Source organism: Ochotona princeps, chromosome 22 (assembly GCF_030435755.1).
Source record: "Ochotona princeps isolate mOchPri1 chromosome 22, mOchPri1.hap1, whole genome shotgun sequence".
Lineage (NCBI taxonomy): Eukaryota > Metazoa > Chordata > Mammalia > Lagomorpha > Ochotonidae > Ochotona > Ochotona princeps.
In genome coordinates this window covers 407,748-423,728 of record NC_080853.1, presented here as the reverse complement: position 1 = coordinate 423,728, position 15,981 = coordinate 407,748, and the positions used below count along the sequence as shown (strand labels likewise).

The 15,981-nt window shown below is 64.4% G+C and overlaps 1 protein-coding gene across 3 annotated transcripts; it reads left to right on the top strand.

Annotated features, from left to right (window-relative positions):
- The first annotated feature begins 7,247 nt into the window (after nt 1-7,247).
- ARFGAP1 (ADP ribosylation factor GTPase activating protein 1) lies at nt 7,248-15,416 on the top strand. 3 transcript variants are annotated; one of them, XM_004585945.2, is made up of 13 exons: nt 7,250-7,381; nt 8,555-8,618; nt 8,913-9,022; nt 9,129-9,300; nt 9,526-9,626; nt 11,016-11,102; nt 11,340-11,436; nt 11,992-12,048; nt 12,262-12,294; nt 13,206-13,262; nt 14,123-14,182; nt 14,534-14,610; nt 14,809-15,416. In XM_004585945.2, exons 2-13 carry the CDS (start codon nt 8,559-8,561, stop codon nt 15,134-15,136), a joined length of 1,239 nt encoding a protein of 412 aa, XP_004586002.2. In that variant the 5' UTR covers nt 7,250-7,381; nt 8,555-8,558; the 3' UTR covers nt 15,137-15,416. The 3 variants fall into 3 exon arrangements, with proteins under 3 accessions (XP_004586003.2, XP_004586002.2, XP_058535605.1); XM_058679622.1 differs by lacking the exon at nt 7,250-7,381 and adding an exon at nt 7,478-7,632; XM_004585946.2 differs by lacking the exon at nt 14,123-14,182 and having other exon boundaries at nt 7,248-7,381.
- Nucleotides 15,417-15,981: the final 565 nt, after the last annotated feature.

Sequence of the window (15,981 nt, the reverse complement as noted above, 5' to 3'; positions counted from 1 at the left end):
GTGGAAAGCGCCCGAGCTCCTTCCGGGTTGGAGCCGGGGACGTGGCGCCGTGGCGGTGCAGCCCTGCTCGGTCAGGCCGGTGGTCGGGACCGCAGGGCACCCTGGGCTGTTGTGGTTCCAGTCTTGGCGGGACTTTAGGGCCCGGCACGGTGGCCCAGCAGCTCAAGTCCTTGCCTTGCACGCCAGGATCCCATATGGGCACCGGTTCTAATCCCCGCAGCTCCACTTCCCGTCCAGCTCCGTGCTTGTGGCCTGGGAAAGCAGTCGAGGACGGCCCAATGCCTTGGGACCCTGCACCCGCGTGGGAGACCCGGAAGAGGTTCCAGGTTCCCGGCATCAGATCGGCGCGCACCGGCCGGTGCGGCTTGGGGAGTGAATCATCGGATGGAAGATCTTCCTCTCTGTCTCTCCTCCTCTCTGTATATCTGACTTTGTAATAAAATAAATAAATCTTTAAAAAAAAGAAAATACCATCTTTGTACTTCCAGTGTCAGGTGGGGGCCACAGCACCCAGCCCTTCTGAGGGAGCCTGACAGTGGATGTGTGTGTTACCCAGTGCCCTCTTGTCCCAGTTCCTGGCACACTGATGGGGTCTGCAGCCCCTGGCGGTCCACACCACGGCCCACACCTCCCTCTAGCAGCCCTCTGAGCTGCCAGCATCCCTCCTCCTCAAAGGGCTGGCAACACACACTGCCCCCGGATGGCATTACCTGCCCACCTGTCGCCACCCCCTTGGTGCCACTCAAAGCTGGTTCAGGTAGATGGGCTCCTTTTGGGCCCCAACCACCCATGCTGGGGGCTGCTTCACCCTTGACAAAGCCTCAGAAAGGCAGGGAGGACCCTGGGATCCAAGTGTGGGCACAGCTGGTGACAGGCAGCTGCCCCCAGGGCTCCCGTGAGTTGGCAGCAGCTCTGCCTGTGACCCGAGGACACTTCCTGGTGTTGGGGGACCCCAGGCTGAGCGGAGGGAGCTGGGTGGGTGATGCACCCGGGCCTGGGGAAGCCCCAGACACTGAGGACCCCAGGGCTCTGCCAGAGGTTACAGCAGTGACTAGGACGACCTGTCCATGGGGCGTGTGGAAAGGGACACCACTTCAGGCGATTCACAACCTGCACCCAGAACAACAGGCAGTCCAGCAAGGGAGGGGCCGCCATGGCTGGACCCGCCTGGGCCAGATGCCTGGGGAGCACAAGGGGAGGAGCAGGGCTGAGCCCCACGAGCGGGGGCGTTGAGGGCTCACCCCATTGCGCCCTGCCATAGAGGAGGGGGTGTAGTGTGTCTCTGTCACAATGTGTCGCACGCTGTGTGGCTCACTGGCTGTTCTGACATCCATTTCACCCCACTCAGTGTCTGGTCCCCCTGACCAGTGGCCACACAGGAACACTCACCCACAGCCATCAGGGCACCCGCCTCCCTCTGGCCTGCCTGAGCCCATGGCAGCCTAGTTTCTGGAAGCTGTATCAGGACCTGCAACACTGTCGGCCTAGGGAGGAGACGCATGCCAAGGATGCAGGAAGCAGAGCCCTCGACCAGCCACCCCTCAGCACCAGCTCCACACTTCTGGTCCCCTGGGCAGGCATCTGGGCGAGTCCATCACCTGTGATGGGGTCCAGCCCCAGTGCACGGGCCCAGACCAGGGCTGCTTGGGGGACGATGTCGTGGACAACCCTGGGACCGTCACACACTGATCCCCCTCAGGTCTCACCTGCAGCTGTGGCCACTCAGGGCCTCTGGGTGGTGGGCAGTATGGTGGTCCACTGCTGGGCCCTTTGTCACCTCCTCTTTGCCCAGGAGAGGGAGCTCTAAGTCGGGTCTTGGAACCCTAGGCTAGGCCCAGTTGGTGTCCCTGCCTGCTCTGTGTGAATGTGCGTGAATGTGTGTGTAGGGGGGTGTCAGTGGCTGGTCTAGCGTGGTTGTGGTGACCGTATATGGGGACGGAATTGCCCCAAGGTGAAGGGCCTGCAGCCAGGAGGAGACTTACACTGCCCTGTCACCAAGTTTGTAGGACCCCAGGTCTGGGTACCAAGGAGTTCAGCCCCTGTCACCAAGTTTGTAGGACCCTGGGTCTGGGTACCAAGGAGCTCAGCTCATCATCCCTTCCAAGGTTCCTGCCCCCTCCCCCTGCATAACCCCAAGAAGCCAGGAGCCCGTGTCTGGAGGTCCCTGCCCACCCTGGCCACCCACACGAAGCCCCAAGACTCCCTGTCAGAGGACAGCCTTGGAGTGAACTGGACCTCCTTTGAAAACCACCTGCCACGCAGACCCCCAGCAGGACTGGGGAGGCCCCTCTGGTGCCCCAGGGATGGCAGAAAGCGGGGCCTCAGTTGGCCAGGGTGCATGCCGTGGTCCTGGGTGCTCCAGTGTCCTTGGCTCTCGCCACTCTGGAAGAGGCAATCTTGGCCTGGGTGACAGGCGCTGGGCTTGCCACCAGCTGCTCTGCTTGGGAGCACAGCCCAGGAGCCCCTCCCCAGGGTCCCAGGCTATGTGTCTAGTTTATACTAAGGTAATATTGACTTAGCAAGCATTCCCAGGGGGAAAACCAACAGGAGAAGTGGGCCTGTGTGGCCACTGGCCGGGGAACCACAGTGGGGCTGTGGCTCAGCTCTTCCACTTTCTCTGGCACCGCCCGTTTTCCCATCTCCAGTGCGTGCCAGGAGCCGGTGCAGGCCGCAGGCCCAGTGGCTCCCCTGAGCTGGGGTCCCCATCTCACGCCCTGGCTCCTGGAGGCCCCGAGTCACACAGCTGAGCCTCCTCGGTCCTGACAAGAAGCCAAGGCATGAGAGTACAGGGAAGGGGGCAGCAGGATCCTAGAGGAGCCGGCAGAAACAGGCAGCCCAGGAGCAGCCCAGCCGCCATCGCTTCCCTCTGTCTTCCCACGCTTTCCGGAACAGGCATGTGATGGCTATTTTTAGCTGCTGCTGATTACATAAGCAACAGGAAGCTTGGGGGGATGTCACACGCAGTCACAGACAGCAGACTGGGGGGACAGCTGAGGGCCCTGTGGGTGACGGCCCAAGGGGAGGGCCTCCAGACCCTGCCCCAGGCTCCCTCCTATCTCACAGGAACTTGCTCAGGAGGCCACATCCTCTGTTGCCCTGGAAAGTGGGGACCCAGGACCCTGCCCGCCATCCAGAGAGGGTCCTCAACCCATGTGCTCCTAGCAGACCTGGGCTCTCTGACCCCCAGGAGCAGGTTAGCCCCACCCACACACCAAGGCTGGGGGCCTCCAGAAACTCCCTGCCTTCCAGGCCTCGGCTCCATGCCCCAGGCCCTGGGGTGCCCCAGCCAAGGGGGGGGGTTGATGTGCAGCCAGGAGAGGAACAGCTGACCCCCAGCATGGCCTGGCATCCACAGCCAACATGGCTCTGGGTCCCTGGGAATAGCATGTTGGGGGCTGGGGGGGAGGGCAGCAGCACTGGGGCCAGCAGTGCAGTGAGCAGGTAACCCGGGCTCCCGGAGGCCTAGGCCGGGGGCAGGGGAGGAGGTTGGAGGCCAGGGGAGTCCCTTGCGCTGAGCCCACCTGGCTGAGGAAGCTGTCGGCACCGACCGGGGCAGCCCCCTCCTCTCTCGTTCCTCAGACTGTCTAGAAAGCCGCGTCAGAGGACGACCCCGGGGCTTGGGCTGCTGTCGCGGGAGCTCCAGGCTGCTGGACTTGGCCCTGCCATGGTTGGTGTTGTCATCTGGGAGCGAGCAGATGGAGGATCTCCCTCTGTGTAACTGCCTTGCAAGTAGACCAAGTTCCTGCAAGATGACATAAACAGGTTGCAGGTATCCTGACAATGTCTCCTCCCTGGCCCCTGCTGGTCTGGTGCTGGTCTGCTGCAGGAGGCCAGGAGAGCAGAGACCCTGGGTGTCCAGGCTCTGAGCATAACAGGGATTCTGGGCTTCTAGCAACTGGGGGGCTGGTCCTGTGTGGTATCTCTTGGCAGCCTAACCTCACTCTAACAGGGTGGGGTCAGAACCTGTCCAGGCCCAGTGAGGGGCTCCGTCCTGCCCCCACCTGTGGCCTAACCTTGACCCTCCCCCTGGCCCTGCTGCCCCAGGGCCCCTCCCCTTTTGGACCCTGTAGAGCACAACCTGAGCCCGTGCCCGCCCGGCTCAGTCTTGCAGGGCCCCAGGCCTGACTGCACACATGATCCCGGCCGACTGCCACCCTGCTGGCCCCCCAGCCCCCACTTCCCTTCCTCCTGGGCTCTGGTGGAGGCCCCGGCTGTGCCTGTGCTCATCAGCCAGCCAATCAGGGGAAGGCCAGCACTGCAGGCGTCAGTAGCACCAGGTTGGCGGGGTGGGGGGACGTGCTGGACACATTCCAGGATTGGCCAGAGCCAGCAGCTCCACGGTGCTGGAGCACAGGGTTAGGTGCTGGTGCCGAGGCCCCGCCTGGAGTCACTGGGCCTCCGGGGCGCCCCTCTCCCCGAGGGACAGTGTCCTGGCCCAGGATGCCCAGGGAGGCCATGACCAGGTGGACGGGCAGATCCTGGGACAGCTGCGTGCCCTGACCCAAGAGGATGTGGAGGAGGGGGCCGGGCCCAGCTTGCCCCCCATGGGGCTGGCCTGCCCGGGCATGGGGTCTGAGGAGCTGCGGCTGGCCTCCTTCCACGACTGGCCACAGACTGCAGGAGTGCGGCCTGAGCCACTGGCTGCTGCTGGCTTCTTTCACACGGGTGAACCTGGCAGCTGGCTGAGTGGGGCTGGTGGAGGTCAGGGGGCAGGGATGCCTGTGATAGCCCCACCTGTGGTCTCTGCTGCCCGTGGCTCTGTGAGGGGCCTATGGGCACCCCCAGTGCAGCCACAGGCGCCCCTGGGCACTCTCTCCCTGAGCCACCCCCAACAATGGCAAATGCCAGCTCAGCACGTTCCTGACCCAGCCGCTAGGGGCCCCTCCCCTGGGGCTGTGGGGCTAGCCTGTGTGTCCCCCCAGGTTAGCAGGACAAGGTGCGCTGCTTCTTCTGCTATGGGGGTCTGGAGAGCTGGGGCCAGGGGGATGACCCCTGGACAGAGCATGCCAAGTGGTTTCCCAGGTAACAGCCTGAGCGCAGCTGGCCGCACCCTCCCTGCCCCATGGGCTCAGGCTGTCTGTGGCAGCAGGCACCAACCCGTGGGGGTCTCAGTGCCTGCTGTAGGCTCCCTGACCTTGGAGAGGAGGCCCTCCAAGAGCCCTAGGTCCAGCTCCGACTGTGGGGCCTCCTCCTCAGATGTCAGTTCTTGCTGCGCTCCAAAGGAAGAAACTTGGTGCACAGCATCCAGACAGCGCACTCCCACCTGCTTGGGTCCAGGCTGAGTCCCTCCTTTGTCCAGAACTCAGGACTCAAGACTGCAGGGTGGTGCCGAGGGTCCCCCATTGTGTCCTCAAGGCACACTCCTTCCAGGCACCCTGGGAAGAACCAGCAGCCGTGACCCCTGCCAGTGCCTCGGGTGAGGGCCACAGTGTGAGCCCCACGCTGTTCCCTTTTGTGGACACAGGTGCCCTGCAGTGGGGGGGATGGAAGGAGCTCCCAGGTGCCAATGCTACTCAGGAGGGGTTAGCTTTGGCGAGCTGAGGGTCACAGGTCCTGTCTGGTTTCCACGACTTTGGGTCAGCCTCTGTTTTCAGCCAGCTGTGTGACCAGGAGGAGAGCTTCCATTGGTGCCCTGAGCTGTGAAGCTGGCCCTCCCTGGCAGTGCCCAGGGCCAGAGATGTCTTGGATGTCCATGGTCCTGCCCACTGCTGCCCAAGGTGCACCCTACAGAGTCAGAGAATCCGGTCCAGCCCTGTACTTTGTACCATGGGCCACAGCCAGCCTGGTACTGCAGGATACCTGCTGGCTGCCTGCTTCTCTCCCACAACTTGGTGGCCCCTAGGGACATGGAGCCAGTGCCCTAGGGCGGCAGAGGTGACTCAGCCCCAGGGCAAGAGCAGGGGTTGGGCAGAGAGGGTCAGAGGTACCTCTGCCCCCTGCACGCCATCTCTGCCCCTTGCTTCTCCCGTTTCCCCACTGCGGCACAACCTGACCTGTGGCCTCCCATGGAGCCTTGCGCTGCCGAAGGGACTGGATGCTGCAACGCCTTGGCCCCTCCAGGGCAGCTGGGATGGGATGTCTAGGCTGTTGTGCAGTTACCTCTGCATTTCCAGGTCAGCGCTGGAGTTTACCAGCAGCCAGGCCTGTCTGGGCCTGGCCTGGCTTTCCCACCGGGGCTGGCGTTAAACCCACCGCTGCCTGCTCGCAGCTCCCATCCAAGCCGACCCTGAGGTGCTCACAACCAGAAGAAAGCCCCAGGGAGCCAGGTGCGGGCTCAGGGCAATGTGGGAGGATCCGGGCTGGCGCCGTGGGCGGGACCGGCCGGCGGGTAGGCGGAGCGGCCGGAGGTGTGGGCGGGACCGCGCCCGGTGGGGGCGGGGCCGGGCTGCAGGGCTCCCCGCTGAGGCAGCCGGCGGGTGGGCGGGGCCGCGCTCGGTGTGGGCGGGGCCGCGCTCGGTGTGGGCGGGGCCGCGCTCGGTGTGGACCGGGCCGACTGCAGGCTCCCAGCTGAGGATCCGCGGGTTCTCGGCCCCAGGAGCCGCGGCCACGGCGGTGGAGGAGCAGCTGCGGCGCCTGCAGGAGAGAACCTGCAAGGTGTGCCTGGACCAGGCCGTGTCCGTGGTTTTTGTGCCGTGTGGACACCTGGTCTTCACCCAGTGCGCCCCAACCTGCACCTGTGCCCCATCTGCCGCGCCCCCGTGCGCAGCTGCGTGCGCACCTTCCTGTCCTAGGCTGGGTGAGTGACCTGGTGTGCCGGGGGCCTCGGGCCCGGAGTGGCGCGGCAAGGGGCCACCTGTCCCGGCCCCGCACAGCGTCCTGCGGCCTCTGCCCGCACAGGGAGGCTTGGCGGCTCCTCGGGGTCCAAGCGGGGGGCTCCGTGGAGCCCCAACTCCTCATCCGGACCCTCTGCCCCCAGACACTGCTGTGGCTGTAGAGGGGACAGCGCCCTGTCCGCACGCGTCCATCGCCTCCCGCTTGAGCGCTTGGGCTGTGAATAAAGCACTGGCGCACGCAGGCGGCGCTGGCCTCTTTATTCCGGGAGCCTCACTGTCCGTGCGGACCCCCGTGTCCGGCTGCGAGGTGCAGGGGGTTCGGGGCCGGCAGCACCGCTCTGCAGTGGACACAGCACCCCGAGAGCGTCCGCGGGCAGCGGAGACGGCCAGTGACCCCGACGGAGCTCGGGCTGCGGCTAGGGAGGCGGAGGACCGCAGGCCGGAAGCGACGGGTGTCTCCGTGGCGACCGGACCCGAGCGGGCGGAAGTCCCGCCCCGGCCGCTGGACAGCCTCCCGTGAGGCTTTGCAGCGTGCAACGTAGCCGGAAGCGGGTGACCGCCGGGCGTCCGGCGCCGCGTCGTGGTCCCGGAGCCGGCCCGTCCGCCAGGTGAGCCGGGGCGCTGCCGCCCGCCGGCCCCGGGGCGCAGGGGACCCTCCGCGGGAGGACCCGATCCCGACAGGCTGGGGCGGGGCTGCCGGGCCGGCTCGCGTCAACATAGCATCACTCGCGGGCCCCGCGAAACTCCCTGACGTGTCGGGGAGCCTGGGCCACGTAGGACCGACTGCAGCCCCGTCCGCGCTGCCTTGGCGGGTCCGACCTAGAGGATGGCCCTGCGCCTCCATTGCAGGCGGCTAAGGGTGGGCGCGGCGCGGGGGTCTCGACCCCGGGGCGGGGGTCTTGGCCCCCGGGGTGGGCAGTGTGCTGGAGGTCTCGGCCCCCGGGGTGAACGCGGTACGGGGGTCTCGGCCCCCGGGGTGAGCGCGGTGCGGGGGTCTCGGCCCCCGGGGTGGGCGCGGTGCGGGGGTCTCTGTCCCCGGGGTGGGCGCGGTGCGGGGGTCTCGGCCCCCGGGGTGGGCAGTGTGCTGGGGGTCTCGGCCCCCAGAGGTGGGCAGTGTGCTAGAGGTCTCCGCCCTCAGGGTGGGCAGTGTGCTGGGCGTCTCGGCCTCGGCCACTTCGACGGCCTTGGTTCTTAGCAGTGTCACTGCGCTTGTGAGGCGTCATCTATCTACCAGGTACCTGTGGGTGGGGCAGCCTGCAGGTGGAGGACCCCCTTCCTCTGGGGGTAGTGCTGTGTTTTCCACATGGGAGGTCTGGCGGTAGGGCCAGCCTTGCAGGATCACCACCGTGTCCTGGGTGGGAGAGCCGCCCCAGTCAGTGTGGTGGGACCTGTGGCTCCTTGGAGACAAGATTTGCAGGAACTGAATGAGTCCGGTGGCTGGGTGAGTGCCCCAACAGGCTTGTCCTGGCTGGCATGCCCTGGGCCCGTGCAAGTCAGGAGACAGAGAGGAGAAAGTGCAAGAGACAGACCTTCCATCGGCTGTTTTTACTCTCCATTTGGCTGCAAGAGCCAGGAGCTCCGTCTGGGTCTCCCATGAGGGTGCAGGGACCTAGCACTTGAACCACTCTCCACTGCTTTCCCAGGGTGCAAGCAGGGAGCTGGACTGGGATCGGAGCAGCCAGAACTCGAGCTGCTTCCCGCCACTGGCAATGCCAGCTAGTGTGAGCCGATGGTTCCTCGGCTGTGTGCTGGAGCCCATGCGCGATGTTTTCTCTCTACAGAGCCATGGCCAGCCCCAGGACCCGGAAGGTTCTCAAGGAAGTCAGGGTACAGGACGACAACAACGTAAGTGTGGCATGGAGGGTGCACGGCCACAGCCTAGGGAGAGGGCAGGGGGCACCAGGCAGGGGCAGGTAGCCAGGACACCAGGCAGGGGCGAGGGCTGGGATGGGAGCCGGCCTTCCTGCAGTGCATGTGTCAGCCTGGCCTCCTGTCTGAGCCTTTTAGGTAGTCGGGCTTCTAGTGGCATCCTTGGCCATGCAGAGCTGCCCAGGGACTCCTGAGTCTAGTTTCTGGGGTTCGTGTGTGGTGTTGGGATCCCTGATCGAGCCCTGTTGAGCCACACGTGGCCTCCTGTAGGTCTGTTTCGAGTGTGGCGCATTCAACCCCCAGTGGGCCAGCGTGACCTATGGCGTCTGGATCTGCCTGGAATGCTCGGGGAGACACCGCGGGCTGGGTGTGCACCTCAGGTCAGTGCACTGGCATGGCTCCCCTGGCCACCAGCTTGGCACTGAAGTCAGCCCTGCCCTGGCATGGCTGCCCCGACTTGGCACTGAGGCCAGCCCTGCCTCGCAGCTTTGTGCGCTCCGTGACAATGGACAAGTGGAAAGAGGTTGAGCTGGAGAAGATGAAGGTTGGTGGCAACGCCAAGTTCCGGGAGTTCCTGGAGTCACAGGAGGACTACGACCCCAACTGGTCCCTGCAGGACAAGTATAACAGCAGGGCTGCAGCCCTCTTCCGGGACAAGGTGGGCGGCCCCAGCCCTGCACCTGCTCTGCCGGGTCCGGCTGACGGGTGGGGGATGAAGTACAGGAGCAGGCCAGATGGGCGGCCCTCACCCTGGCCAGAGACTTCTGATATTTGTTATCCCAGTGGGGTCCCTGTGCTCTGGCCACAGCAAGGCTGGCCTCTGTCCACTGTGGCTGCAGGGCTGGGTGGGCTGTTTGCCTCTCAACCCTGTGTCTCCCGTCAGGTGGCAACTCTGGCTGAAGGCAGAGCATGGTCCCTGGAGTCATCGCCTGCCCAGAATTGGACCCCACCGCAACCCAGGACACCTTCAACCTCTTCCTGCCGGTAGCTCTGCCCCTCCCCCCAAGCCTCCCCAGGCTCCACCAGGGTCTGGGTCAGGCCCACCCCTCTCCCTCCAGGGCCCGCCAGGCCCTGGGTCAGGCCTGCCCTTGTATGCCCAGGCCCCAGGTCTGGCCTGAACCCGCTCCTCCAAGGCCTGGCGGGCAGGGTGCCCAGGTGGTTGCGGGAGAAGTAGCCTTTTCAGAATGTCCAGCAGACCCCAACGAGGTGCAGGGGTGTGGATGCATGCGGGCAGCATGCTGCCTCTCTGAGCTGTGTCTGCCACATGCAGCCCCGTGAGGCTCGTGCCCATCTGGGTGGAGGTTGATGTGGGTGAGATGGGCCCGGGAGGTGGCTGTGGACACCAGGGCCACCCCTCCTTCCTTGGCACGCAGCCCTGAGGGCTGCCCCACACAGCAGCTGCTGGGTCTGCAGTGAAGCTATTCTGCCATTTAGCCCCCTTTTTATTTATTTATTTATCTATTTATTTATTCATTTTTTATTGGAAAGGCAGACTTATAGAGAGGTGGAGAGACAGAGGAAGATCTTCTGTTTGCTGGTTTACTCCCCATGTGGCTGCAACGGCCAGAGCTGAGCCAATCCAAAGCCAGGAGCCAGGAGCTCTTCCAGGTCTCCCACGCGGGTGCAGGGTCCCAAGGCCTGGGGTCGTCCTCCACTGTCGTCCCAGGCCACAAGCAGAGAGCTGGATGGGAAGCAGGGCTGCTGGGATTAGAACCAGCATCTATATGGGATCCTGGCACATGCAAGGCGAAGACTTTAGCCACTAGGCTATCCTGTTCGGCCTTGTTTAATTATTTTTAGAGGTTTGTTTATTTTACTTTGAAGAGTTAAAACAGAAAAACAGAAAGAAAGAGGGACAGAGCTCCTCCATCTTCTGGTTCACTCCCCAGATAGCCACTGTGGCCGGAGCTGGGCTAGTCCAAAGCCACGAGCTTCCTCCAGCTCTCCCACATGGATACAGGATCCCCAGGCCCTGGGCCATAAAGAGGAAGCTGGTTAAGTGGAGCAGTTGGGACTTAAACTGGCACCCCTATGGGGTGCAGACACCACAGGCAGAGGATTGGCCTACTGTGCTGCTATGCTGGCTCCACCGCCCATCTAGAAAAGGACTGAGAGGCAGTGTAACAGCAGGGAGAAGTTGGAGCCACTGGTCACTCCCCAGATGGCTGCCCCACCAGGGCTGGGCCAGCTGAGGTGTGGCAGGAAGTAAGGTGGGGGGAGCTAAACCCAAGGCAGAGTGGCTGGGCCCCAGGCCAGCACCCCGAGTGTGCCATGAACACTGTCCCCATGGGCCTCGCTGGCACTGCCTGGGCTACTGTGGGTACCTGCCTCCCGTGGCCGGGGCTGGGTCACTGACATGGCTTTTGGTTGCAGGGCCTCTGGGCAGCCTCAGAATGTGAGCACCTCCTCAGAGAAGGCCTTCGAGGACTGGCTCAATGATGACCTTGGCTCCTATCATGGGTGAGACCATGCATGCGTGGACATTTGGGTTTCTGGCTTCAGCTGGCCAGCCCCCGTGTGAGAGGCTGGTGCCTTTACCTCCTGGGATCTGCCCATCGGAGCTGTCCTCCCCAGAGCTGCCGGGGGCCAGCCTGCTTGCTGGGGTTCTCTGGGGGTGGCCAGCAGCCCTGTGCCTCTGTTGCCAGGCTCGGGCGCCGGCCAGCACCTGCTGCTATGTCTTGGCTGTCTGGTTTTCAGGGCCCCAGAGAACCGCTATGTGGGGTTTGGGAACACGGTGCCACCCCTGAAGAGAGAAGATGACTTCCTGCACAGTGCCATGTCCTCCCTTTACTCGGTGGGTGCCCGGCAGTGCGTGGCCCCATGCCACGTCCCAGCCCCACACGGTATCAGGCATTTAGTCACTGATGTGAAACAGATGTTTGGATTTGGGTTTGTTTTCTAGAATTAACTTCTTTGACAGGCAGGATGACAGAGCTCTTCTGATGGTTTGCTCCTTGGCAGGCAGGATGACAGAGCTCTTCTGATGGTTCGCTCCTTGACAGGCAGGATGACAGAGCTCTTCTGATGGTTCGCTCCCCATGTGGCCACGTGGCCAGGGCTTGTTCAGGCTGAAGCCAGAGCTCCATCCAGGTTCCCTGTGCAGGTGCAGGGGCCACAGACTTGGCTATTCTCCACTTCTGTCCCAGGCCACCAGCAGGGGCTGGTATGGAAGTGGAGCAGCTGGGTTTGGAACCAGTAGCTGTATGGGATGTGGATACTGCAGCTTGGGCCCCTGGAAGGGCTTCTTGTACTCAGGAGGCAGCAGGGAGCTGCCAGCTGTGCAGTGCCTGTGTGCATGGCATGCTTCGTATGGGTGCCCTATGTGCCATTCTCGTGCTGCCTCCCCCAGGGCTGGAGCAGTTTCACCACCGGAGCGAGCAAGTTCGCCTCAGCAGCTAAGGAGGGTGTAAGTAGCTGACCCCAAGTGGCTGGTACCTGGCACATGGGTCTGAGGCCTCAGCTGCGAGTGCACACAGATGCATGTCCTGCGCCTGCGTGGCAACTGGGCAGTGGGTGCTGTGGGCCCCAGGCCCTGCCTCTGGCCTCCCGAGCACTAGCTGGCGATGGTGGGGAGGTTTCCCAGGGTCTACAGCTGACTCCTGGCCCATTTCTCTCCTAGGCTACCAAGTTTGGATCCCAAGCAAGTCAGAAGGTACCTGGGGAGAGAGAGCCTGTTGCGCGTGGGGCCCACACAGCCTGGCAGCTGCTGGTTCTTCCTGGTTCTGGGGCCGTGTGCTCTGGGCCCAGGAGCCAGGCCACCCTCACTTTTCGGAATTGGAGGCTGTGTCTGCTCATGGCCTCCAGGCCATGGGCACTGGTGTAGGATGGGGCCGCCACGCAGTTGGGCTCTCCGTTGGGACACAGTGCTGGGGCGGTAGCTTCCAGTTTAAGTGGTGCTAGGGTGCAGTGTGACTGCCAGCCCCTGCGGGTGACCCATGGTCATTGCTGGGGTCCAGTGTCCTCCCCTGGCCCTGGGTGGGTCTCCAAGCCCTGCTGCTGCTGCACTTCTTGGCACTGACTTCCTGGTCCTGTGGGGGTCCTGAAGGCGTGAGCTGGGGCAGAGGCACAGGTGTGTGGCCTCGGTGGGGCCGTGGGGGTCGCGAGAGCTGCTCCCACACCTGCTGCTCTCTCTCTAACCTGTCTCCTTGCTGCCTGGGTCGAGTTGTGGGGTTCCAGGCAGGAGCCAGAGCCGGTAAACTGTTACCCATGGTGCATGCGTGTCCCATGTCCAGGGTGCATGTGTGCCCCACGGGCTGCTTGGCAGGATGCCGTTCCTCCATCCACCTTGCTGAGTCAGCATGTCCACTGGCCGGGCAGATCCCCCGCGCCCGCCCCTGCCACCATCTCCCCTCCACTCCCTTCCTCTCCCCTCCTCTCCCCTCCTCTCCCAGCGGCCAGAGGCTGTGTGTGCTCACTTGGTTTTCCTGTGACCCAGCCAGTGGGTGGGTTTGAGGTCAGCTCTGCCAGCTGAGCTTCCAGGAATGGAGGTCTGACCTGTGGTCCCCTTGGAATATGGGGGGCAGCAACTGCCAGCACTCATGCCAGCACCCCCCACCCCCACAGGCCTCGGAGCTGGGTCACAGCCTGAACGAGAACATTCTTCGACCCGCCCAGGAGAAGGTAAGGGGGCAGCCAGCTGCTGACCCGCTTGGGACCCCCTGCCTGACCCCTTGTTTCTGGTGGGGGCTGGGGGCTTTGTGGGTTTGGAGGGTCTGTCCCCTGCGCAGGCCCCAGCCAGCCCCCAGCAGCACAGCATGGTGCGGTCCCTGCTCCCCAGTGCTGTGCTCGCGTCTCAGCCCGAGAGACTGAGATCAGAACCCTGAAGCAGTCTGAGGGTGATTTCAGAGTTCCTTGGAGGGGGTTGGGGCAGGGGTGTGGCCTGGGCCCTGCACGCCAGCCTAGCGTGGGCACTCAGCAGTGCTGAGTGCTGGTGGAGGGAGGCACTGGAAGGCGGTTCATGGCTGGAGGGCCAGCCAGACCTCACTGGGTCCGTGTGCAGCTAGCGTCCTCAGCCTAGCCCAGGTGCGTCTTGCACCCTCCTGGGCTCTGCCTCCTGTACCCCCGCCAGCCTCTCCTCTCCTGGGCTCTGCCTCCTGTACCCCCGCCAGCCTCTCCCCTCCTGGGCTCTGCCTCCTGTACCCCCGCCAGCCTCTCCCCTCCTGGGCTCTGCCTCCTGTACCCCCGCCAGCCTCTCCCCTCCTGGGCTCTGCCTCCTGTACCCCCGCCAGCCTCTCCCCTCCTGGGCTCTGCCTCCTGTACCCCCGCCAGCCTCTCCCCTCCTGCGCCCCTGCTCCCCAGCCTGTCTCCTCCTGCGCCTGTCCTCCCCAGCCTCTCCCCTCCTGTAGGAGGAGTTGGTGGGGGGTTGTGCTCTGTGGGCTCAGGTTTGGGGCAGCGTGTGTGGCAGGTGCCAGCCCAAGGGGGCCTGGAGACGCTGTGGGGCATGGGGCATGCTGTCCCCACGGCGCGCTTTCCCCCTACAGGTCAAGGAGGGCAGGCTGCTTGAGGACATGTCCACTGGGGTCTCTCAGTTGGCATCCAAGGTAGGGCTCTGCCGAGCCACCTGCACATTGCTGATACCCCAAGGGGCCAGGGCTGTGCATGTGGAGATGGCTCGGTGGGGAGAGAGGACTGTCGGCCACTAACCGTTTGCCCCCTCTGTCCTTGCTGCCTGGCTGTTCCCGGGGTAAGTGCCTGTGTGCTGTCCCCCTGGAGCAGCTGGGGAGCTGGAGGGCAGCCCTGCTGCCGCAAGCACACGTGTGTCCGAGTGTGGTGTGTGTACTGTCTGTCCTGTGTGGACCAGGCTCCCTGGTGTCTGAATCCTGTGTGTGTGCGTACGTGCCTGTGTGTATGTGGGCGTGTGGGGCACCTGCTCAGCCCCTCTCTGCTTCCAGGTGCAGGGCGCCAGCAGCAAGGGCTGGCGGGATGTTACCACCTTCTTCTCGGGGAAGGCGGAGGACCCCTCAGAGAGGTACGGGGCCACCAGAGAGCAGGGCGGGCCTGGGGGCATTTAGGTTTCCTGTTTTCACCATCGTTGCGAAGGCTCTGCCTACCCACGGGTGATTGGCCATGGGCTCAGGTGGGCTGTGTCCTCCGCTGGGCGCTGGGTGGGCAGCAGGGCCAAGCGTGGGGCCGGGCAAGCCGTGACCCAAGCGCCCACCTCCCTCAGTGCTCCTGTGGGCCCCGGTGCCCGGGACGGCGGTGGCGATAGCCTCCAGGGGAGCAGCTCCCTGGACCAGAACTTCTGGGAGAGCTTCGGGAGCCCCGAGCCCCCCAAGGCCAAGTCCCCAAGCAGCGACAGCTGGACCTGCGCCGATGCCTCCACCGAGAAGCGGAGCTCAGACAGCTGGGATGTGTGGGGTTCGTCCAACCGCAACAGCAACAGTGACGGCTGGGAGAGCTGGGAGGGCACCGGCGGTGAGGCTAGGGTCAAGGCTGCCAAGAAGGCCGTGCCCCTGGCCCCTGCTGACGAGGACTGGGACAACCAGAACTGGTAGGCCCGCTGTGCCAGCCCTCTGCTACAGTGACCAGCACAGCTGCCCATGCTCCTCATTCCTGCTTGGCTGAGAGCAGCCATGGAGTGAAGATGGTGCCTTGGGGCCAGCCGCCTGCCTGGCATGGAGCGCCTGGTGCGTGGGGCAGGTGTGGGAGCCCAGGGCCTGGGGGTCAGTGCGTGATGCCACCAGGACCCTCCTGGCAGCGCCCTGTGCACGGGCACGTGGGGCGGGCGGGCAGGCAGGAGTGCAGGTGTTCGTGTCATTGAAGTGTTTTTAACTCCAACTTGGCTCTCTGTGTTGCTGTCAAGGAGCCGGCCAGGTGCTGAGGTGGAGAGTTGGAGACCTTGGCCACTTCCCCGCTGGGCTGTCTGGAGATGTCCTGTGCAGCTCTTAAGCCAACGGGCCATGGACCAGGTGTGGCCAAGGCCCCCATTCCTCCCTCCCCTGTTGTGGCAGGAGCCTGGTGGCAGGGCTGTGGGCACTGTCTGACCCTAGAAGATGCTCTAGGGTGCTCTGCTGTGAGCCGAGCCTTCCCAGTGCCTGACCACACCTGTGTCCCGCTCCTCGTGCGGCCTGATCCCTTGCACAGTGGCCCTGTCTTCTCGTTGGCACGTGGGTCCCACCAGCCACCCCAGTACCTTTCCCGCATCCTCCCGCCCGCTTCTCGCTAGCAGCATGGCGACCACACACTGATCACAGAAGGGCTGGGCCCCTGCTCCTGGTGCTCCCTGCAGAGGAGGGCCCTCGGGGTGTCTTTTGGGGGAGCGTGGCTCTGGGGGGGGCTCTGCCCTCAGCCACATTGGAGGTTTGGCTGCTGCGATGGAGGCCCTGGCAGGCAGGCAGGA

Excerpts from the sequence above, each read along its gene's own strand:
- ARFGAP1 (XM_004585945.2), top strand. The coding sequence starts at position 8,559 with ATGGCCAGCCCCAGGACCCGGAAGGTTCTCAAGGAAGTCAGGGTACAG. Across the intron at positions 8,619-8,912 it reads GGGTACAGGACGACAACAAC|GTCTGTTTCGAGTGTGGCGC; the intron begins GTAAGTGTGGCA and ends GGCCTCCTGTAG. Across the intron at positions 11,103-11,339 it reads GACCTTGGCTCCTATCATGG|GGCCCCAGAGAACCGCTATG; the intron begins GTGAGACCATGC and ends TCTGGTTTTCAG.